Source organism: Gordionus sp. m RMFG-2023, chromosome 3, assembly GCF_954871325.1.
Source record: "Gordionus sp. m RMFG-2023 chromosome 3, tfGorSpeb1-WG-v2, whole genome shotgun sequence".
Lineage (NCBI taxonomy): Eukaryota > Metazoa > Nematomorpha > Gordioida > Chordodea > Parachordodidae > Gordionus > Gordionus sp. m RMFG-2023.
In genome coordinates this window covers 31821449-31846570 of record NC_088777.1, presented here as the reverse complement: position 1 = coordinate 31846570, position 25122 = coordinate 31821449, and the positions used below count along the sequence as shown (strand labels likewise).

Sequence of the window (25122 nt, the reverse complement as noted above, 5' to 3'; positions counted from 1 at the left end):
ATAATATATCTTTTAGGTATCTATTTTTGTTTGTTCAATTATTAAATTAAAAGTAAGACTAAAGAAAAAAACATAATCACAAGGTAAAATAAAATGCAAGTTACAATGCGCTCGAAAGGCATAAAAAATGATATTTTAATTTTAGCATTTCGATTTTGGAAGATATCATAATTCGTTTATACTCTAATTATGATAAATTATTTTTATGGTAAGGGCTAAGTATAGTAAAATAAAGTTTATAAAAAAACTGATATTCCTATTATTTTTGCTATATTTTATAAGCCTTTAATTTCCCGGACCACGAACCTGGTTCAAAGATATTTCTCTGAACCAGAACCTAAGTCTGAACCCTTTTTTTAGAAGGAGAGTGTACAAACCTAAAGAAAATAAAGAAATTATTTAGAAAAAAAGAATAATTTAAAATGAGAAAAAAAAATCGAGTAGAAGTGACAAAAAGTAAAAATATTTTATTTCCTAAGAAGAATATTTAAAGAGTTTCGAAGTTTAGACGATCGATATGTGTTGATTTGTCTTAAGAAATGAACTTATACTGGTATAGTCTCAAGCTAGAGGTTCTCATCAAGAAGTTTGCTGTCTAAGGTATTGAGTCCTATGAGTTTTCGTGTTGTTGGAATAAGAGTAGTAGATAGGGCAAGCCATCAAGTGTGTGGAAACGGACACTATCTGACTAAAAAGGCTATATATAATATTTTAATTTTTTATTATTAATATTATTAAAAAAAAATAATAAATTTTAACTTCGTACAAATAGGAAACTATTCAGTTCGTATTCTACGTGACAATAATTTTCAAATTTCTTTTTATTGCTTTGTAAATAATAACTTTAAACTTAATATTTCTATAATACCACCAAAACTATATATAAAATAAAAACACATGATTATAAAATATATAATAGTTATATAATATATTAAAAATCAATATTTACATCCAGTATATATATTTATATTTATATAGGTTTCGTTTTCGTCAAAAAAATGAAAAATTGCACACATATAATTCATTCTTCTATAAATTATTATAAATTATAAATTGGTAAACTCTTTAATACAAATATCATATTCATGCGAAAATATGAATTACCTCGAAAAAATATTATGCAGGTTTCAGATAGTTTTGGAAAAAAATTCATTTTAATAAACGAAGGATAAATTATGAGTTTATAAAAAATATAGTATCCAAATTCAATTTAAAAATTTTTTAAATAAAGTTCTAAGGATACAGAATAAAATTTCGAATAGATAAAAATGAGATATGAAGAAAAACAAAATTTTACATTTTGGTTAGAAAAATATATTGGCTAAAATAAACAAAAAACCTAAAATTTTTATTCGTCCATAAATAATTTACAAATATACCTACGTATACTTATTATGGCTGCTACTATTCTCTACCATGTATCAAAGAAATTTCTGTTTGGAATAAAAAAGATAAAATAAAGTGATATAAGAATTCGGTATATAATTTAAGAAAAATGATTAGTTTTTCTTTAGACAATTTTGTCACAAATTTTAAAAGTTCCTTTGCAATTCGAATCCGGCAAAGTGAGGAATAAACGTCCGTTTTCGCAAATACATAGTTGAAATACCCCCTTGTAATGTTCTTCTCCTTGGTTAACGATGTTGTCGCTGTTCAGATTACGTGGGTTCTCGATGTCGTTATTACTTTAAATATTAAAAAAAATAAAATATTACTTAAAATTATTATGGGATTTTAAAAAAAATTTGTCCATTACGTTCTGTTTCATTTCTATATATTTTTCAGAAGAGCGATTTGAAAACAACAATATACCATTTGTTTAACATTATTATAAATATATTTTATTACATAAAAAACATACTAAATAAAGATAATTTGAGTTTTTTTTATGTAAAGGAAGAAAAAAATAACTGATTTTGAACCAAAAATAGAGTTAAAACCTTATAACACGCGACACATAAATTATTGTCATAAATAAATTTTGATATTATTATTTTCTTAAACGCAATAATACCATTTTTTTCATGTTTCTTTAAAAAATATATAAACATTACCCCGAGTTCAATTTGGGAAGATTAGGAAAGTATATGCGACCACCAGCCAAATTAATCTTGCCTTCCTGCGAATTCAAGGTTATATCCTGCAGTGAGAGAACGTTGATGGGACCGGCTAGCGCTTTCATATCTATACCGTTCGATTCTAATTCAAGAGTACGGGTTAGGGATTCTAATCTACAAAGTGGTGAGAGTGGGAGTATAATTTTGTAAAATTCAAGGGAATAAAAAAAAACTTTTTGATAGCCATTTTTTTTTAGTTTTAGGAATTCCTTTGAAGATCTTCATTTGCACCCCTTTTAATTATTTAGTGTCTCTTTTTGGCTATATCTTTTTTAAAACTTAATTAATGCCTCCGTATAAAGATAATTATCAGTTTTTCTGACAAAATAAGACTAGTTAATTACACAAGAAATGACACTAATTAAATCAAAATGACTATAATTTAGTCAAAATAACAATAAATAGTTTAAAAAAGACATCAACGTGATTGTTTAAAAATGAAAGTAAAAAAACCATGATAAAAAAATTAAAAAAATGAAATATATTAATTTTAATTACTTTAAGGATTCAGAAGGCGGGGACCGAATCAAAGGAGTTTGAACCGATGTTTTAAACCTCCCACCATTTTTACCTTTCATATTTTAATTTAAAGTACAATATTAATTAATATTGGTTTCTGTAAAACAATGGGTTCAAAAATAAATAAAAAAAATATTTATTATAATTGTGTATGATATATTTGTGAAAGTTTTATTCTTAATAAATATAAAAATTATTATAAAAAATTAGGGATAAGAATTATAATGACTTAAATTTAACAGTACATTATTGATTTTGAATAAATTCAAATTAGCTAAAATGGAAATCCCAACAAATTTCCTATAAAAAGGGTATAATTTTTTTAAAGGGACTTTTAAATTGAGATTTCCTATAATTGTCATACAACCGCTATATTTAACCCATACCTAAATTCGAAGCCAATTTATATAAATAAGGAGACATCTCCTGCACTTGTAAGGGATATTTTTCTCGAAAAGCTGCACTGGCGAAAAATAATATATTGTAAAAACATTTGGCATATAATTTAGTTGAATAAGTTTATGACCTATGATTGACTTAGAGGAGTAAAAAATTATGTGAAAAAACAAGTATTAAATTACTGTTGACGTTGAGAGTATTCAATTTTATGGTCATATTATCGGGAGTCACTGCGAACACGGTATGCCCAAATTTGTTTTTGACTTCGAATTTAGGCCCTTGTGATATTATGCCGTTTGGACCTGTGTATAAAAAATAAATTATAATATATTGCATTTGAAAAAAATTTAAATTTGATCGCTTAATTATTTATATAGGATTTTTAACCGAATTCGTGTTTTTAAAGTGCCTTTTTCCAAATCAAATTTTTTAAGCCAAAGTTCTATCATTTTTAAACTAAATAGAGTCCTGGAAACTAATTTAAACCCTGCATTTTTAACGCAAATACCGTCTTATAGCCTAATTGGAACATTTTAAGTCCAATCTGTTTCATTTTTTAAGTTTATTAGTATTATTTTTTTAACCTTATTAGTGTATTTTTTAAACATAATTAGTTCCTTTTAACCTAATTATCCCATTAATCAGCAGTTGAAAATGCCTAATTTTTTCAAATATTATTTAAATCTGAACTGCTATATATCTGAAACGTTACCCATTAATAAGAGCATAAAAAAATGTATAATAGAAAAAATAAAAATATGTTACAAATTTAAAAATTTATTTATATATATTATATTTATTAGATACAATATAGATAATTTTAATATTTTGTTATTTTTTATAACAATTATGGATGGCACGGACGACATATCTCTTACCTGATTATGACGAACTTTATATCAACAGTTTTTCTATCACTAATCATTTTAATATAATAGCCACCCACAAGCATTTTCAGGTGTTCAGTTAATTAATTTATTAATGGGATTTTATAAGCGGCAGTTATCTCCAGACGAAATGTAGGTAAATGACTTCTTATCATTAGATAGCTTAAATATTTTAAAAATTTATAACTGAAACACCAAAAAAATTGCGAAAATTGGGTCGTAACATTATATATGTTGATACTATATTATCGCATGGATCAAGCAGCTTCATGAGAATTATATGAATTTATCAGATTAGGTTGAATAAAAAAAATTGAAATCTTACAATAGAATCTAAATATAATTATTTAACATTTTTTTAAACATATTTTATTTGTTTTCAAATATATAAGATAATTATAATAATATATAATTGCGCCTGACAAAAAATTTAAAAAAAATATACATTAAATATTAATTAAAAAAAAGAAGTATTATTATAAATTTTCGTTATCATGAGACAATGGCCATGAAGCTTTGAAAAATTTAATATTAAAATGAATTACCTCAAATCTTATTTCCTGTTTAATTTTAAATGAACTTGGGATTGTGGATTTAGGGCTTCTTTGACTTATAAATTTGAAAGAGATTTGTTCTTTCAAAAAGAATTTAGCTAATACTACTAATGGGATGAATATGTAATTAACATATGTGGGAATAATTTAAGCTCTTCTTTTTGCAATTTCACCAAGAGGAGTAAAATTATCGATATAGGTAAAATCCCAATATGTATACCTTTGCACCATGGGATCAGTTTGTTTATATTCATCCAGCTGAGTGTTGTTTATACAGAGCGCTTTGTGAATTGGTAAGGGTTGTGCTTGTTGCTTCAACAAGCATTATTAAAACCCATCGACAATTTTATTTAAATAAATGAAAAATTTTTTTCCTTGGTCAACGTTGCAAATATGGTACACCAAAAATTATTTGATTATAAATTAAAAAATAGATAAAATGATTGGCTAAAACTAAATAGAATAGGTTAAGGTTTCTATAAGGAATAAATTTAAATAAATTCTCTGTCCAAAAATTGACGATATTCATTGGCATCTAGCATACTGAAAAATAAATACTTTCTATACAATAATATAATAGTAAAATCTATGAGTTATGAGCTATAAAAGGCATCTTTTAAATGATTTCAATTTAAAAAATAATATGTGAAAAATTAATAAATATCAACTGCACCATATTTCCTTTTCTTTACTTTCTTAATTTGCTACCACTTCTTGAAATCTATCTCCTGTAATATTCGGTTCTTATCAAAAATTAGAAAAATATCATAATATATTTATTATAATTAACCTATGTACAACGAATTAGATATGTTTGAATTGTTATCGAATGCCTGCATAACTACGCTTCTATCGGATATGAGATTCAAGTTGCCCTGAATTTTTTGAAAAATATACAATTAATTTGTAATTTTTGTTATTTATTAAAAAGTAATTTTAATTGATAATACATATCTAATAAAAAGAATTTTTAAAAATAGTTAAAAAATAAGTAAGGAAGACCGAGAATCTTATGAACCAAGAGTTCTTGTGAGCGCTTTAGATTTTCTTCTATACTTAAAATATATTACTATATTATGAATATGCGGCTGGATCACATATTCATGTCAAAATATATAAATTTAACCCTTAAAAGTAACTTTTTTTAAATTAGGCTATTTTAAAAAATATAAAAAAATAATAATTTTAATTATCTAATATCTTATATAAGAACTAAACCAACCCTGTTTTATATAAAAATTATACTTTATTTGATCAAAAAATGTGTTTAAACTAACATAAAAATAAATTTTATATAAAATGATGGTATGAGACTTGTTTTCAGAGGTTCATACGAGCCAATTATATAACAAATATGACTAAATTTTTTAATTTATATATACATCTATTTTATAAATAGTGATAGGAAAACCTTCCCAGGGTATGGCTTATATTTTCCGGAAAAATCAATGTGCTAGAAGTATAATAGATTTTTATATATGATGTAAAAGTAGGTATATTATTTAATAATTATCAAGTAGGTTTGGTTTTTTTGCGCCTTTTAGGACTAGCATGATTCCCGGCCTTCCTCAAGGATATAAGTAAATTTGCCATTTTGAAAAATATTAATGTTGTTTGCTTTCCAAAAGTAACTAGTTACATTAGTAAGTTACATTGTCTAAAACTGGTGTTGTTAAAGGGCTCGATTTGAGATTTTTTAAAAATAGCTAACTCAATATTTCATCAATAAAAATATTATGCAAGCCTAAAGATTTTGTTCATAGATGGCACAAAGATTTGAACATCTATTAGCGGAGTCTTGAGGCTTAGGAAATATTTTTCTGGTTAAAATATTGAGTTGGCCGTTTTTAAAATCGGTTCAAATAGAGCTATTTAACAAACTAAAAAGTAACTAGTTACACTACAGAGTATAGTTACCAGATATAAAATATACCAAGTTAAAATAACTCATAAAAGTTACTTTTGTATTAGAAAGAAATAATGCTTATTATAAATAAAAGCAGCTTTGAGAAAAAAATAAGCATTTTATTTATATTTCATATGTATATTATTTACTTTATTATATAACTAAACATATAAATATATTAAATTCTATTACAGAGATCTTTGCCAAGCAAGTTTTCATTTGCTTTTAAAATTGTTTTTAAAACTTTTAATAAGCAAGTTCTATTTTTCCCATAAATCAGTTTTGCAATGCAAATAAATATTCTAGCGTGGTATTTGATGAAAAAGGAACATTATATTTGGCTAATATTAGCTTTATAAGAAGATATTTATCACAAGGGAGAAAAGTTTACAAGTCTTCAATACATTCGCAATTGGAGTTCGGCCTTTTTTTTAATCAAAAATTACCATTTAACCAAGGTTAGTATAATCTTGTATTTCGTTATTTTTAATAATTTGATTTTTTGTTCTTTTGGCTTCGATCTTGTTTAATCAAACCAATTTTAGATTTGGTTGCAAATATTTTAGTTGATTAAAACCTTGATTGTATAGTTTTGAATAGGGTTGTTATTTATTATAAAATCATTAAATCATCAAATTTTTCTTGTTTAGTTGTTGGTGTTTATTTTGAACTACAAGTGAGTTTACTCGGACTCAAGTTGATTTCAATGGATTTCTTCTTTTTAAAAATTGTTCCAATATTTTTTTAAATATTTAGTGTTTCAGAATAATGCATTTCTAAAAAATAATTATATCAAAATTATCCATTTTATAAGATGCCTCATAAATTTCTTGCTGAAGAAAGAAAAATGTTTGCAAAGAAGATGGATAATTAATTATTATTCCCATTTGATTAATATTATTTAAAACTGGTGTGGGTAAAGGTTCATTATTATGATTCTCCAATTTCGAATCTAATAAGTTAAATTAATGTTATCCATAAAATTACTATTATTTCATATGATTGAACCACTCATTTAAAATGTAATTAAGCTTATCATGAAGTATAAATTATATCTAATATATTTAAATTCAAATGGGCTAAAAAATTTAGTAATGTAATAAAATAAGAGGAAAAAATTGTTTTAACTGAAGTCTGGTTATGATATCTGGACAAACCTATTTAGGTTGCTTTTAAAAGTGAGGGGACTATATTTTTTTAAAACTCCCCTTTCTCAAAATAAAATCAACATATATAAAGAAATCTTTTTAAAGGGATATCCATTAGTGATCTGCATCGGGCCTAATCTTTCAAGCCCGGCCCGAATTTATTTAAATATAGAAATTAATTTTTATAATTACTCAAAATAAAAGACATATGTTATATGTCGTTTAGTTTCAATAAATAAAATCAAATATTTTTATTTTACATAAAAAATTCAATATAAAATTGATAAATTAAGTTATATTTAAAAAAATTTCCAAAATCCTATCCGACCCGGCCCGAATTTTTTTAAAATATTAGGCCTAACTTTGCAGATCTCTATTATCCATATCGTTTTTTTCCTTTATTTTTTTTCCTTATGTCAGTTTTTTTATTTTTGATAAATTTTTTAATAAAAACTCGTAGTAGAAAATTAAAAATGTTTTCCTTGATATAAAATAAATCTAAATACGATGATTAGATTAGATAATCAATATGGCTCAAGAAAGAAGGAAAAGAAGTTTATTTATTAATAAGATTTCTTTGAATAATTAGAAAATATTATGGATTTAGATATCATGAAAGCAAAGTGTGGAAGGGGACATCATAGTAAAAATCAATAAAAAAATATAATCATAAATCCAAAAAGGTTATTTGTTAGTAAGTGATAAACTGAATCTTAAAAAATTTAATTATAACGGATACACCATGCTCGTAAATATATGTGAAAAAATTTTTTCGGTTGTCTGTTTTATTTCTTTTTTTATTGATTAATTTTTTTTCCCATATTTTTTATTTATCTCTTTCTTTCGTTCTTTTTTTCTTGCAATATTATCTTAAAATCTAATGTAATGCTTTGCACTTATAAATTATGAAAATATTGATACAAATCGATTCGTTTTATCTTAATGAGATTCAATTAATGAATAGGAAAATTAAACAATATGAACCAATCACTACTTTATAATTTATACGTAAAAATGTGTTATAATTTTAATTTTATTATATTTTGAATAAAAAATTGAAATCATCAGCACCATTTCGATAAAATATGATTTTAAAAAAATAAATTAAAATTAATTGATACAAAAAGGAAATTGGGCAATGTAAAGTAAGAAATAATTGAAAATATAATAAAATTTATGATATATAATTGGGATTTTACATAAATGTTTTATATGAAATGGGGAAGGGATATACAGGCGCAGAGTGTAATGATAGTGCACACACTGTTCGAGGCAGCCTATAGCAACTTATTAATCAACGACCAAATTTTATTAAAAACTATTAACCTCTCTAACCTGTTTGAACCCTAACATCGTCCAAAAAGTTGTTCAGAAGAAATGAATTCGGCTGTGAATTGTACTTTAATTAATTGTTGGATTATATCTTTATTAATGCTCTCATACTGTGTTAACCCCGAAATATTTAATATATAAACTCATGAAATTTCAGTAATGTTAAGATTTAATGAGATATTAAAATCTTTTTAATTATTTTTGCCTTGTTTAATAATTATTGGGTTAATAATTTTTTTATAAGAAGATTAATATTATATCAAAATATTAATTAAATTAAAATAATCAAAATTGTTAAACATAAAAATTGGATTTCTTTAATGATAAATTAAATTTATATGATCTAATAGTTAATTCAATTTTATTGTCAATTTTACAATGGTTTATACTAGAACCGAATCCAAATCCAATCAAATTCGGGTCGATCGCGTTGATTTTTCTCGAACACCGTCGCGGGCCTAGGTTAACTTATTTCAGACCGGAAGAGGGCGACTAAATTTTTTTTTAAATATTTTGCTTTCCTAATGTTTATAATATTTTCTTCCAGCGTTTTAAATTTTCCGCTTTCTTTGGACTTGGTATATCGTACTTTTTTTAAGACCAATAAATTAAATATCGGATGTATTTTTTAAAATAAACTTAATATCGGATCGGACTTTAAAAAACTTGGATTGGATAGGTAGACAAAAAATTTTAAATTTTTTCTCAGCTCGGGTTGGACATGAAAAGATAGGCCCGATGCAGGGTTTAGTTTAACATAAATTCCACATAAAAACATATGTTTGCTATATAATTAAATTAATATGCTAAATTAATAGCTTTCCCTCAGAAATTAATTTCCTCCAGGGTATAATTTAAAAATTATTTTAAAAAAATGTGATTTAATCAAAAAATGATTTTTATATATTGCACAAATATAAATTATAACTTTTTAAAAAATGCCTTAATTAATACTACATAGTATAAAAATAAGTTTAATATATAATATTCATTGAAAGAACCATTTTCAAATAATAAAGTTACAATACTAACATATAATTATGCCTAATAGAATATTTATCATTGTAAGTATAAAATAACATATTAGATATATTTAGTCCTGTGGGCCGGCCGGCCATGATGAAAACTCCACCGTTTGTAAGAATCAGGCAGATAGACAACGCATAAATTTTTTAAAAATAATTTTCATATTTTATACATTTTTAAGGAAAAAGACCAGTTAAAATAAAAAAACTTTAGGACTAAGAAAGGTTCGATGAAATGTTTAAATTTTAATTCAAAGAAATTTAGAAGAGAAATATATTGAAAGGCTGGGGAAGATTTTAAAATATGCAAGAATTTGGGTAGAAAAAGACATTTTTTGGATAGGAAAAAAACTGATGAATTGAAGGTGATGAAGATTGTTCAGGGAATTAAATAGAAATTGCATCAAGTTGTCAAAAAATTGTCTGGGAAATAATTTTAAAATCTAGGGGAGGAATAATATCCTCATTATTGAGGGATGATATCTCGCATTTTTTCCTGTTTAAGGAAAGACAAATTTTAGAGATATGCAATTCAATAAATTTAAATGACATTAGGTAAAGATCCGTCAAAAGAACAGTCAAGATACCAAATCAAAACTCTACAAATTTGAGTAACGAAGGGAAACCATAGCAAGAGCTGAGAAAATTACCGTATTTAGGAAAATATATGGAAAAAAGAAAGGCAGGAACGAATGCATATAGATGCTATGAAAGACATTTCTGAAGTCTAATTTACAGAAAACCATATCTCTCATTATTTATAAAAATACGTGCAACGTGATTGGCTACTTCCCAACCACCCCATAACTCCGAAATCTAACTGGAAACCGAATAAAAGGGAACTAACTTTCGAAAGGATTCTGTTTACTATAACCTTAGCAACTAAACGACGAAATAAAACTCAACAGATATGGGTTTAATACCACCGTGCGGTTTGTTTAATGACACAAAGTGTGAATCAAAGAGAATAGGACGCATCAAAAGAGGAACTTCCCGTATGAAGATATTATTTGGTTAAAGATTGTAGCAAAGGGTCAATAAACCACTATCAAGGCATTGGATGTTAAAAAAAAAACCTATAAATATTGTTTTTGTTAACAAAAAAACCTATAAATATTGTTTATTTGTGATTTTTGTCAGATGAATATCATAATATGAGAACATTTTTTATTATTTTTTGAACTTGCACGCCATGTAAGATTGGATAAGATTTAGGATAACATTACAAATTAAAGAAAATATCGGAATCAGATCTCGTTTAATCCATACTAGCAAGTATCGGATCAGTAAACATAAAATAGATCGGCGAAGCTCTAGCTAGAACCCTTTATTATAATAGTTTTAAGTAAGACTGTATTTAAAAGCCTGACTTTAGCATCCTTTTTAAAATTTATTTCTAGCCTGTCATTCAGGACAGTTAACAGCGATTATTAAGTTAAAGAAAAAGGTTGACAAAAAGTTTCAAAAAATTTGGTTAAAATGTAACCTGCAGCCGAAAAATGGTATGATTTTAAAAATCCGAGCCGGGCTAAAATAATTAAAAATCTAGGGGTCGATTTAAAAAATTTAAATTATATCAATTATTCAATTGAAAATAGTTATTATTCCTCTTTCTTTAAATATCGGTTAGGTCGATATTTCTAAATTTTCCGATCAGAAAATAGCTTAATTATAAAATTTAAGAAAATATAATTATTAATAAGATTAAGAACATATTATATATAAAATATATAATTGAAGTGATAAATTTAAAAAACAAACTAAATATTTAAAATGCTAAAAAAAATAATAAAATTTTTATTTTTATAAGGATATTTATGATTATAAATCTAAATAAATAATTTTTAAAAAATTGTAACAATTTACATTGGGCTATAAAATTTCTAAAAAAGATCCGGGCCAGTAAAATATGTTTTTTTTTAAATCTCGAGTCGGATTGGGAGATTTTTTTAAAATTCGGGGCCAGCCTCTTGTAGCAAGAGGAAAGTTAAGTCAACGACTAAATTACAAATTTATTTATTAAAAATTCATCACCATCATTCTCGTTAACAATGAGAGTCGATTGAATTTATATTTGAAAAGACTTCTCTAGTATGTGATAAATTTTTTGGATATAAAACAACTTTAGCCATGCCATTTTAGATCCTGGCAAATCAAATGGTTTAATCAATATTTTTTTTAACTTTCTTCCTAGTCCCTAGCCTTCTATTTTTATCTTTTTTGCATGTTATGTAATAAATCATATTTTATAATTGGATAATTGATCTGAACTGAATATAACGAACTAATCGATTCGTATAATACTAAATATAAACTATTTTCCCCTATTCCACTATCCATTGATCATTTTTTGTATTATTTTCGTCCATCCATCCAATCATCGATTGTAAATCTTATCACCATCTAATTATATGTAATCATAGTGTAGCATAATGATTGTGTACTTCATAATTAAACTTAGTGGGAAGAAAATTTTCAATAAAATTATTTAAAAAATACAACCCCCCCCCCCTTTATTCCCATCTGACAAAATTTTTAAAAAGGAATTTATAATTAACAAACCAATTAATATACTACATTTACATATAAATTGTATATTTTGATATAATATATAAATAAATATAATAATTTTAATTATATTATTTGTAAATTCCTTATATGAATGGGAATTAGATAAGTGGGTATAAAATCAAATTCTCTTTAAATTTTAATTTAAAAAAATATATTATATGGTAAATTTCAGAGGTCGGCGCAGCCCGGCCCCGAAAAAAAATTTTTTTTATGTCTGGCGACAAATTTTTAAAATTTTTTTTAAAATTTATGTCGTTTCCCTTATAAAAAATTATCAGAGAGCTGCAGATACCTGGCCTACCTGGCCCGTGGTTTATATTTTCACCCAGCCCGTAATATTTCTTAAAAAATTCCGGCCAGGCACATGTATCAAAATTTTTTTTTGATAGCATAGGTTTAAAAAAAAAATCCCCGCCCGATAAAAATATACGAATTTGATTTACGGTTCGTTTTTCAGCTAATTTTAAAATTATATTTATTCTAAAATGAAGATTATTTTCATACCAAAAAAGGAGTAATTGTGTTCAATTTTGGTGAAACGCATTTTATTTTGTAGTGTATGTTTAATTCATAGGCCTATCAGGATTTTACGTTAGGGAGGGGAACTATTAAATGTGTTTTCCCCACAAATCTTATTGAAGATCTTTAGGTCATTCATTGTACTTTGACTATATTATATTTTTATAAAAACAAATTTGGGTTTTCACTTTTTAATAAAAATACTTTTTTTTAAAAAATTTGAATTATAGTCGTTATTTTAAAAAGTTAACTTTTACTAAATATTTTTCAAATTCTTCCTTATAGTGATATATTATATATAATTTTTGAAGAGAATAGGGGGGGGGGGATTTTATTAACTTAAAATGATATTTACGAGAACAGGCAAATTTGCGATGGGGATCTTCTGGTTTGATCGAATAAAAAATTAAAATTATTAGTTTCTAAATTAATATTTTATTTACCTTGTATGTAAGGTATATAAGGACGGATTAAATAATTGATTATATTGTAAGTTATTTTCTACTAATTTATAAAAATTTAATAATCTATATAAAAATAAAAATTACCTGTAAAATTAGTTGGATTTGGATATTATGTTGTAATTATTTAAATAGTAACTATCTTTCTTCATAACAGTTAATGCAATTTTTGATTAAAAACATTTTATTTACCTAGTATAATAGAGTATATAAGGACAAATTTAAATGATTTTGAATTATAATTTGTGAATAATTTAAAAATGATTTTATTTTTTTATAAACTAGTTAAGTATTTTCTAACGAGATATAAATGGGTTTTAAATGGAAATATGATAAGTGAAGGAATGTGATATATCATTCGATGTAATTAAAAAATATACACTAATTTTTTAAGTGATAATAGTCGAGTTTTAAAATATTCGGTTTTAAAATTTTTTTAAGGCCCAGCCCGTATATTCGGGCAGGGTATTGGTTCGGGCCTGCAGATCTCTGAAAATTATTAAGGGCCGGGCCGGACAACTTACAAAATATATTTCCCTGGCTAGGCTATGTAAAATAATTATGGATCAGGCTGAAAAACCCGATATGAAATTTTCAGAGGCGGTTCGGGCGATCTGTATAAATTTCTTATTTTAAAAAAGGAATTGAGTAGTATTTTCAAATTCTAGTTATTAATCCGAACTTATCAAAATACAAATTCGCTCGTTAATTGACTTTTTATGAGAAAAATTAAATATAATACTGAATAATTATACTATATTTATTTAATATATAATATGTGGTTCAAAATTAGATAATATATTTATTTTGATTAGATATGTACTTCATAAGGTAGTACCTATCAAATTTATAATATACATTTGAAAAATCGTGTTTTTTTAGAAGCGTCTGTGTCCAAGTTGGCAAAAGCATCGCTTACCAATCCGATGGTTCTGGGTTCGAATCCCATCAAAGATAATCTTTTTTTCTTAATCCAACTTGGTGGTTCCGTCTTGGGGGGATAATATATAGGAGATCGGACTCGACCACGTGATTCCGTTAATATATGTTAAATAATAAGAGGGTCTTATTACAGATAAATATTGTCGATATTTAGCAAATTAGGTTGTTATTTAATTTAGAAAATTGCTATGTTGATTTGGCCATATCCATATTTAACCTTTATTTGTTTTAATTTTTTTTTTATCTGAAATGATTTTGAACAAACTTGGGCTCGAGCCGGATCCTGCTGTGTCAGTTATATTCTCTACCTCTGAGTTACTAGCAAATTGAAAAATGTTTTTTATAAGTTGGAAATGATGTCAAACTTTATAAAATGAAAATAAATATTACCTCAGAATCAGAAATAATCGGGTCAACTCATCAACATGAAAAAATAACATTAATCCATTGCGGCGTATGTGGTGTCTCCTTAATGGTAGATTTATTTTTCATTAACTCATAGCATACAAAATAACGTTCAAATTCGTTTATGTGGAACATTTGTATGTGCCAATATCCCAATGTAAAGATTTTTATAGTTTAAACTTGATATTTGTACATACACCATCATACAGTGCCAAAATGACCCCAGATTTTCTATCTATTTGACAGAACTTCATCAGGTATTCAGAATAGCTACTGAATTATTTTGATTTGATTCCATTAGATTATCAAGTATTGTATACCAACTCTTGACAGTTAGTATAATATGTATCTCGATCTCTATTGTCATTATAAGAAAGGATTCCGGATATGACCTTTACAAAAGAGAATATTATATCAGCCATGGTGGGCATGTAAGAAAATAAAGAACTTATTAACATCGATATTATTAAAAGTTGAAAGTAATCTAAGGGCTGGGAAAGGAGGGGTGTCGGAGGTATCGATTTTTATTTGTTTATGAAATTTGTAAATTTGTCAAGGGGAATTTCCGATTCCTCTTTCTTTACCAAATGGACATTGTGAAGAAAATATTTAACATAAACTTAATATAATCTTCTTTGCTACTATTTATAAATGAGCCATGCTACTATTGAATTTTAATATTAAATTATAATTCATTCCAGATTTATTTTGTAATTTATTTCATATTAATGTTGAAATAATTTTATTAAGAAAGGCCTATGATTCTATATAATTGGTCGACTTTTTAAAGAAATTCGAATCGAATTAAGAATAATAATGTAATGTATTCTTTTCATTTCAACTAACACGAATTAGAGGTCTGCATTAAGCGGGGTTTTAGACCAAAAGCCCGCCCATCCAATGTTTTAAAAAAAATTTAATCCGCCCGCCCAGCCCATTTGTCTAAAATTCCTTACCCGCTCACTCGCCCATTACTAAAATTTTTTACCCGCCCGCCCATTATTTATAAAAAATTTTTAACCCAAGCCCGCTTATAAAATTTAATTAAGGTCATTCTTTCATTTTTTTAAGCATCTAATAAAAATATTTCAGCATTATACCTCTACAAAAAGTTTGTAATTTAGGAAATTAATATAAGTATAAAAATAATCAATGTAAATTATGGACAATTTATTAGATCAAATTGAATATTTATGAAAAAAATATAAATGTAAAATTAATATTATATGTAATTATTATGCAAAAATAATAATAAATCGACATTTTCTGGATTCAAACACGTTCTTCTTTGTTCTAAAAATCTTCGCACTAGTTGCAGGAATTGCCAATATAAGAAAAAAGTTTTATGTTGTGTTTATTACATAATATAGTTAGGTAAATGTTCTTCACTTAAAAAAAACGATTGGTATAATAAAAAAAGAAATATTGTTATAGATCATTTAAACAATTATTTTTTTAGTTTGTTTTTGAACAAAATTTTAAATTTCCTTAACCCGCCTGCCCATTGTTTAAATTTAACCCGCCCACCCAACCCACCCATAGTTTCAAATTTTTTTAAACCCGCCCGCCTGCCCACTTTCGAAAAATATTTTACCCGCCCATCCGCCCACCCATCGGGCGGGCCGAAACCCCGCCCAATGCAGACCTCTAACACGAATACATTAAGAATCAAATCTTATCAATATATGCTTTTTATAAACAACTATTATTTTCCGGTTAGAAATTCAAACTAAAATTTTTTTTCAATTCAAGAAACTAGAATTAGAGATCTGCATTCCAAAATCTAGACCCAAAATTTGAAAATTTTTGCGGGTCGGGCAAAGAAACCTTTTTAAAAATCGTAACGAAAATTAGGTCAGATTTTATATTATCCTATCTTATTGGTTATACAAATTTATATTAACAATATAATATTCAACCAGAGACTTCAGGCCCACTCCGCCTGGGTCGTTAAATAGTATGATTTGAAAAATCAGGGCCGTATCTAAAAGAAATTTATCTACTGCTTCTATAATTTTGTTCCAGCATGATACCTATCCTATTTTCTTAATTTGCCAATACATTTTTCTTTAAGCTTACCAAAAAACGGGTTAAGCACTAAATGCAGGGTTGGCAAGTAGGTCAATTGACAGAAGGAATATTTGACCTGGTCAAATACGGTCAAATACCCTAAAATGTTATTGGTGAATAACTATATATATTTAATGAACTAATATGTATTTAAAGCATATTTATCAATCTAATTTATTTCATTTAAAAATATATTTGTATCATCAAGGCATCGATTTAGTTATAATTTTATATAAAAATATAAAATTTTCATATTAAAATATTAAGAATTTTTCTCATTATTAATTTTATATAAATAAATATAATAATTTTATTTAAGCATGGTGAGAAAATTACTAATTGCCAATTTATATTACATTATGTACAATTATCTAAAAAGATGGGCATCATCAATAAAATGTAATGAACAAATATAAATATGCAAGTAAGCTCTGAAAGCAGCAGTTTAAGAAGTTGGATATTTGTCCGATAGAAAATGCCAATAATATATTAAATGATATTTTGGACAAAAAATTTAAAATTTTAAACTATTCATAAAAACATAAATTATCTTATTGACCTTGCCTCACGTAAAAAACGAGATGCTTAATTTAGAAAATACATAATACAATCATGTCCATGATTTTATAATTTACCAACCTAAAGAAAAATTATTAAAGATAAGTTTAAAAAAGAAAACAATCCAAATACATGTGCTCATACTGCACTGCTGATTATTGATCCCCAATATAAGGGAAACATCTTACTTAAGTTTGATGAAGCATATGACATAATACAAAAATTAGTCGTTTCATAAAGAGATTCATCAAAATATTTTAAGTGATTTCATAAATTTCAGAAATAAAAGTGGCGTATAGCCAAAATATGTGGAAACCAGTAACTTTCATAAAAAACAATCAGATTTCGGGCTCAAGTTGTTGGAATGGGCTTTGTTCACCTTGAATATTAAGAGAAGTGACTAAGAAATCTGATTGAAGAACTCGACAACCAGAAAATTGGTAAGAGTATATCATAACCTAAGATTGATTAAAAAATGTTAAAGAAAATTATAAGATTGAATATAAATTAGAACAAGGCTCTGCCATGGAGAGCGAAACATTAATTATAGAATTTAGAAAATAATTTATTATACATACATTTTTTACTATTATATATAAAATAGAATTAATATTGTCCTAAAAAACATTTATTTGAATTTAACCGTATTTGACCGGTCAAATGCACAACCTGACTAAATGTACTTAATACGCACCAATTTTTTTTATAAAAGTTTAAGAGTTAAAGATTCCAGATTGGCTGACTTCATGCTTAAGGCGCGATATAGTCTCTATTTGGATTATAATACCTTTATTTTTGTGGTTGGCGAAATTGATTGAAGAATTAATAAACCAGGTATTTAGCTTCCTCCACTCTGGCATGATGCAAATTTTTTTTTAACTATGCTAATATATATTTTTTTCTTTTTATACTGGTCCACCAAGCAAAAACGGATTAAAATATTATACAATTAGGCACTAAACATTGATGAAATTTCAGAATGCCTTCAACCGCTTTTAATCCTAAGGTTGACCAATTTGGTGAATAATAATTTTCTTCCTTTACAATGGGTAGTATGCTGGTTAAAATACTCATAGGCACTAATACATGGAATATTAGCATATATTTATAACTGTGCTCCAAATTATTCAGCTACTTCAACGGAGATGATTAAAGATATTACATATAAAAAAACAAAATTAAAATAGCTAAAGTAGACGGACTCCCACCTTGTATGCGGAAATATTACGGCCATGGTACTCCCGGCTTAAGGTTGCATCCGGAAATTAACATTTTAGTCAAATGGATGGTGTGCAAACCGCGGGTGATAAGGCTTTATCAGAGGTTTAAAAATTGGATGTCAACTGACGGGGGAAAGACTGTATCACCTAAGGCAATTATCCCAAGGGCGATTGTATTGGCAAGATTTGAGAATGTCCAAGGAATGGCCAAGAGAAAACCCCATGAGGTCATCATAGCGTCAGAAGTAAGGTGGTTCGAACATGTTTTAATTCAGATATATGTCAATTATTTTAGATGATTTTATAAGAAATATAAAATACTCTGGTCTTAAATTTATTGGAGGGAGGGGGCGTGTTATAAAGGTTTAAATTTGTATACATTTTTCGTGGTTTTTCGAAGGTGAAAATAATATTATTTAATATTTTATTTTTCTTATTTCTTTATAAGGCGATGTCCAAAATCTAAAAAATAGTGCTGTTAAACGGCTCGTTTTGAGTCGATTTTTAAAAACGGCTAACTCGATATTTTAGACAGAAAAATATTGTCTAAGCCTCGAAACTTCGCTAATAGATATTTGGACCTTTGTGCCATCTATGTGCAAAATCTTCAGGCTTGCGTCATATTATTCTGGATAAAGTGTTGAGTTAGCCGTTTTTAAAAATCGGCTCAAATCGAGCCGTTTAACAACACTATTAAAAAATATAAAAAAAATTTTGAAGAAAAAAATAACATAAGCTACTTTTAATGTAAAAATATAATAGTTTCTAAATCATTTGTTATTTACAAATTTTTATTTTTTGAAAAATAATAGAAATTAATAAATTTGAATAAAAATTTATTCAAAATTTATTTATTTAGGTAATTTTTATGAAAAAACTAGTAAGTAATATTAAAATATGTTATTTTTCGTATTTTATTCTAGTTTTTTTAGTTGTATTTTTCTTTATTTTATTTTTCGTTTTTTTGTAAAAATAAATAATGGAAGATTTCGGACATGTTTCATATAGCGAAAATTTATAAATTTTGAGGTATCTCAAAACCTTTTGGACACAGCCTAAAGAGAAATAATAATTATAGACATAATTGTGTATTTTATGAAAAAAAATTATATTATTTTTTAAAATATTTTGTTTTAAAAGAGAAATTTAATAAAGTGAGATTTAGTTGATATAAATTCCAGTTCATAAGAGATAATTTAAATTAGAGATTAATTGAAATAAATACCCTACAACACAGACTCGTAATATAATTCTGGTTACGGCACCAACATTGCGCATAACGATTAAGTAATTTTGATGGATTAAAAAATGAAATATTTCCCAGTACTTCCCTGCACTATGCCCAATTTAATGATTTAGATGTGCTATATATATAAAGAATGGGTTGGCTACCCAAACTTGATATATTTTAAATATTTAAAATTAAAATTTTACATTTGGCGCTTGTAAATTTGCTACCCTGAGAGGTTGGTTGAACACAGTATTCCCGTTGAGTATTATATTATCGCGCGTAAATTTCATGGTGCCCATTCCACGCTGTAAACACATATTACATAAATTAAAGTTTAATTATAATAATAATAATACATAAATAATGCAAATCACCTTTGTCCAATTCAGGTTTAAATTGGGTAAGTGCACATCTTAACGGGATATCAAATAATAATTAAGTGAAGAAAACGTAAGATCAAATTAGCTAAGTAATACTCTAAGGTTAAATTAGTTACATTTAAATTGATATATGATCCTCATTTTATATTAATAATAAACGTCAGAGCCCCCCCCCCTCCTTTTTTTTATAGATGCGATAAAAAAATGCTTTAATCAAATTAAATTTCTAGTTCGCCAATGAATCCACTTAGAAAAGGTCTCAATTTTCACAATGAAGAACAGTTATGTAATAAAAAATAGCGTAAGAAAAATCCCCTCCCTCACCCATAAAAAGCGAAATTTTTTATGGGGCTCATCGCCAAAAGGAGAGGCTTCGCAAGGCTCGTTTGTTTGCTTAAAAATCAAACCAACCCGTGGGATCGATACGATGTCCGATACACAAATAGTAATAAACGGTATTCTATAAATAAGGAACACAAGTTATTAATAAACAAAATTATATATTTTTGAAATATAAACATATAAATAATATCATAAATTCAATATTTAGGCTAAGGTTAATTGTATGTATATTTATTTATAAAATTTTTTATTATATATAAAAATTTTATAGTTTAGTTTGATTTTGAAAAATTATTGATATTATATTGTATTTTAAGAAAAAAATGTAAATAACATTTTTATAGATTTTGAGAAAAATATGCTTTGGAATCTTTTTTATTGTATGTGATTGTGATTATTATTTTAATCATTTTTATGTTTAAATTTAATATATATTTATATGTTTTTTTAAATAATAAAATTTCAAAAAACAATATGAAAAGGAGTTTTTACAACAAATTATGTTAATTTTTTCGTGGTTTGATTTAAAATAAATCTTTAATATTTTATAAGGCAATTTTTCAAGATTAAGCGCATGTGTGGAGTAGACTTTTTATCAGATTATATAATTATGCCTATGTTTTTTAAAGATCGACAATCCAGTCGATTTGCCAAAGTTAGAATCTAATCCGCGACTTTTTAACAACTATGTAAAATAATAATTATCTCTTTATATCTATCAAAATAAGTTAAGCTTAAGGTATCTAAATTAACCAAATTATTTATTGTTATTATAAAATCAAGTTTTCTCTAGCCATTTTCTCTATTCATTAATATTTAATAATTATATAACAATTTATGAATTGCATTATCGGTTGAATTTTTCAAAGGAGGCATGAATTGGTATCTGGATTTTTTTCTAATTTTTTATGGGGCTAATTTATTTCATACTTAACCCTAACATAAACATCAAGCGTTCTATAAATATAAAATAACAAAATTATTTTTAAGCTAGTATTTTCTAATTCTGTGTATATATAGCTATAAAAATCAAGAAAATAAATTTTATTTAACAAAAGTTATAGGATAATTAAAACTATGGTATTTTAAAAAATGCTAATAAATTACAATATATTTTTTATTTATAACTCAATTCAAAATTAAAAATAAATTTTTTTCAATCAGTTGATTTTCTTTCTCTTGAAACCATGCTGGGTTGAAACTAATTTGACAATTGAAAATTTCAAGAAATATAAAATTATAAAGTTAATGGAATATACAATATATTATTTTTCTCAACTTTGAGTTTATAGAAAAGAATATATTTCCCATTTTTTTTTCAGTTTCGAGATTTTTGATTTGTAAATTTGTGTCTAACTTTTGTATAGTGCCAATAAGAAGCAATAAAAATAATATAAATTTATTTGTATGGCCCTGGAAAATAAAAAAAAATCAATTATCTGAGATAGGCCAACTACCATAGAAAAAACAATATATCAATACAATAGTAGCAAACTAAATCATCAAAATTATTTATCCTAGTTTAAAAAATATATAACTGAATAAGAAATAAAATTTAACTCAATGATTACTCAGCATATAATTATCTATATTATATTCATTTTAAAAAAATAAATGGAAGGCTATTTTAAAACATTTATATGATGTTCATTTTCTTTTAAATGCTTAAACTTTTTAGGCATCACTAACTCTTATCATTTAGGTGTAACAATTGTAATGTTATATAAAAACCGGTATTTTTTTTATTTTTGCTTGATCAAAAAGTAAGTTTTGCTTAGAATATTTTAGGATTACTCAAATTAAATGTAATGCTGAGCCCTCTTATAACCATCCATAGTAATACCATTGAGAATAAAGGTTTTAAAAAATATATATATCAGGACAGAAAATTAGCCAAAAACTTAGCATCTTCCATTTTCTACATCCAAGCTACAGACCCTTAAATCTTAATTGTACCAAAGAAATATCATCCTACTCCTATTCATTTTTTTTAAATTAACTGTAGTTAGAAAACAATCAAAAGGGAGAAAATTAGCTTTAAAAATTTTTTTTTTATTAAGGTGAAAAAAATCATTTCCATACATTATCATTTATATTATTACCCAGTTGAATCTTAAAAGCCTCAGCATCCATATGGTTAAAGCAAGGTTGAGTAGGCTCAACAAGCCCAATGTTAGCACCCAAAAATAGAGACACCTCTTTCTCCAACCATACACACCTGCCCTTTGTCTGTGGTAGTGGTAATTAGGTGATACAGTACGATCAATCAACTTGGTATCTGGGTTGCTGTCCATGATTCTTACATGCTTTTCTGTCTCTTCTCTATCATTTCTCCTGCCTTCTTGATTCTTATAATTACTTGTTGTTCTACTATCATCAACTATATTTTGTGTGTTGCTTTCATTCCCATTCTTGTCTCTATTCTTCTTTAGAAGAGCACCCTGATTTATGCTTTTTCCCCTAGAATGATAAGTATCATTGATTTGATCAACGTTTTCATCATAATCTCCAATTATGTAGCCTGAATTGGGTTGTCTGACTGAATTTGTATTGCTGTAACTCATCCCATCATCTCTATCTTTTGAACCTTTATTATTAGATGAATTAACAATATTGTCGTTTGAATTATTAAGGTTAGAATTGGTTGATTTGTAATCATTTTGATGATTCCCATAATAAAAAGATGGGGTTCCCTCTATCGATAGTAATTTGTCATATTTAATATCTTCTTTGTCCTTACTACTTAGATTTTTAAGCAATTTTGGTTTATGGTTTTTATGAAATGTTGTATCATTGTTATTTTGTAAAACCATGGTAAGAAAGATATTTTTTTAAAGATTATGGTGCTATGAATATTTTATTGATCATTATTTCATAATATTGTTTTTTTAGTGAAATTAGTTATACACACTAGATTTTTGAATGCAAACTATTAATTCTTAGTGAATGAAAGATATATTTTGATATAAATTCATTATACACAAGATATTAGTTTATTTATGCATTTAAGAAATGCAAAACTCTCCAACTTTTCTCTATTTAATTTTTTGTGAAAAGAAAATGTTATGACAGTTTTTCTTGAATAAAATTTTCAAAATTCATGATAAAGTAGAATTGAATTAAAGGCTCAATTTAAGCAATATAAACTTTAATATAAAATATAAGCTTATAATATATTATATTTGTGTTTTTATAATTTATTAAATAAAATGTAAGAAGCCATATAATAATATTTAAATTATTTTTCAAAAATATTTAAATTAAGTTTCATAATTAATTTAAAAACTGAAGCAATTTGTTATTGAAAATAATTTAGAAACTTATATTTATCGCTAAGCATTAATTTAATATAATCTATCATATTTATGTTAAAATTACTTCAATTTTTAAAAATAATATGTAATATTCAAGATATAAGGGTTATTTTATATCTTATCTTATCTTTCATGTTTAAGGGTTACTTTAAATCGAACAGCTTGTATTATGAATGAACGCAAACATGGTAATATTAATTTTTTTTAAAATTCTTTTGTAGAAGGTATAATTATCGCGTAATAATTATTGGGTAAGGAAAACCCTTACCATAAATATGACAATGTATTTAATAGAATGTTCTATTTTAATAATTATTATAACTTTTGTTGAACATTAATTATCATAAATTATTACCTAATAAAATCTAATTCAATATATTTATTACTCCATGTGCTAAATGGTAGCGAGGAAATGTCAGAGTAAAAATAAAAAAATGAGAAAACTCAAAGAAAAATAAAAAAATAGAAATTATGATAAAAATATTTATAATTTTTATATAATTTGAATTTATCTATTATATCCAAAATTACTTATTGAATTATAAAGATTGGTTATGCACAGATAATATATTTTGTTAGACAAATAATTTTGTTATATAGATATGGAAACGCGAGATATTGTATAATTATTCACTTTTTTAAATATTTCTTATAATCTTTTATTTAAATTTTTGTTTTGTTTATACCTTTTACCTTACGGATTGTAATACAGATTATTTGATTAATAAAGATTATTAAAGGAGTTATAATTTTAATTAGAACCTTTATTATTTATATATACATTTTTCTTCATTACAAGGGTTACTTCAATCATTTTTTACAAAAATAAAATCCGATTGAATGAAAATGGAGCCATAATAAAAATGGAAATAATGTGTAAATTAATAAAAATAAAATCGGTACAAATCGAAAATAAATCTATCGAAATGAACAAAGAAGAAATCGGCTTCCTTTTTTATTTTGAATTTATCATCTCATAAATTTTCGGAATTAAATTGAAAATTATTTAATCGATAATTAAAATAAAATCGGTTTACAAATCGAAAATAAATCTATCGAAATGAACAAAGAAGAAATCGGCGATTATCGATCAAATAATATTCAATTTAATTCCGGCTATGAGATGATAAATTCAAAATAAAAAAAAAGAAGTAATTAAAATAAATTTATAAATGAAAATTTAAAAATAAGAAATAACCGATTTAATAATTATACAAGGGAA

General features: G+C 25.5%; 1 protein-coding gene across 1 annotated transcript; it reads right to left on the bottom strand.

Annotated features, from left to right (window-relative positions):
- Positions 1–962: 962 nt before the first annotated feature.
- Positions 963–23619, bottom strand: LOC135925842 (delta-sarcoglycan-like). Its single transcript, XM_065461362.1, has 7 exons — positions 22689–23619; positions 20068–20169; positions 5267–5351; positions 3218–3337; positions 2616–2688; positions 2055–2231; positions 963–1685 (listed from the first exon to the last, which is right to left on the bottom strand). Exons 1-7 carry the CDS (start codon positions 23397–23399, stop codon positions 1511–1513), a joined length of 1443 nt encoding a protein of 480 aa, XP_065317434.1. The 5' UTR covers positions 23400–23619; the 3' UTR covers positions 963–1510.
- Between the last annotated feature and the right edge of the window lie 1503 nt (positions 23620–25122).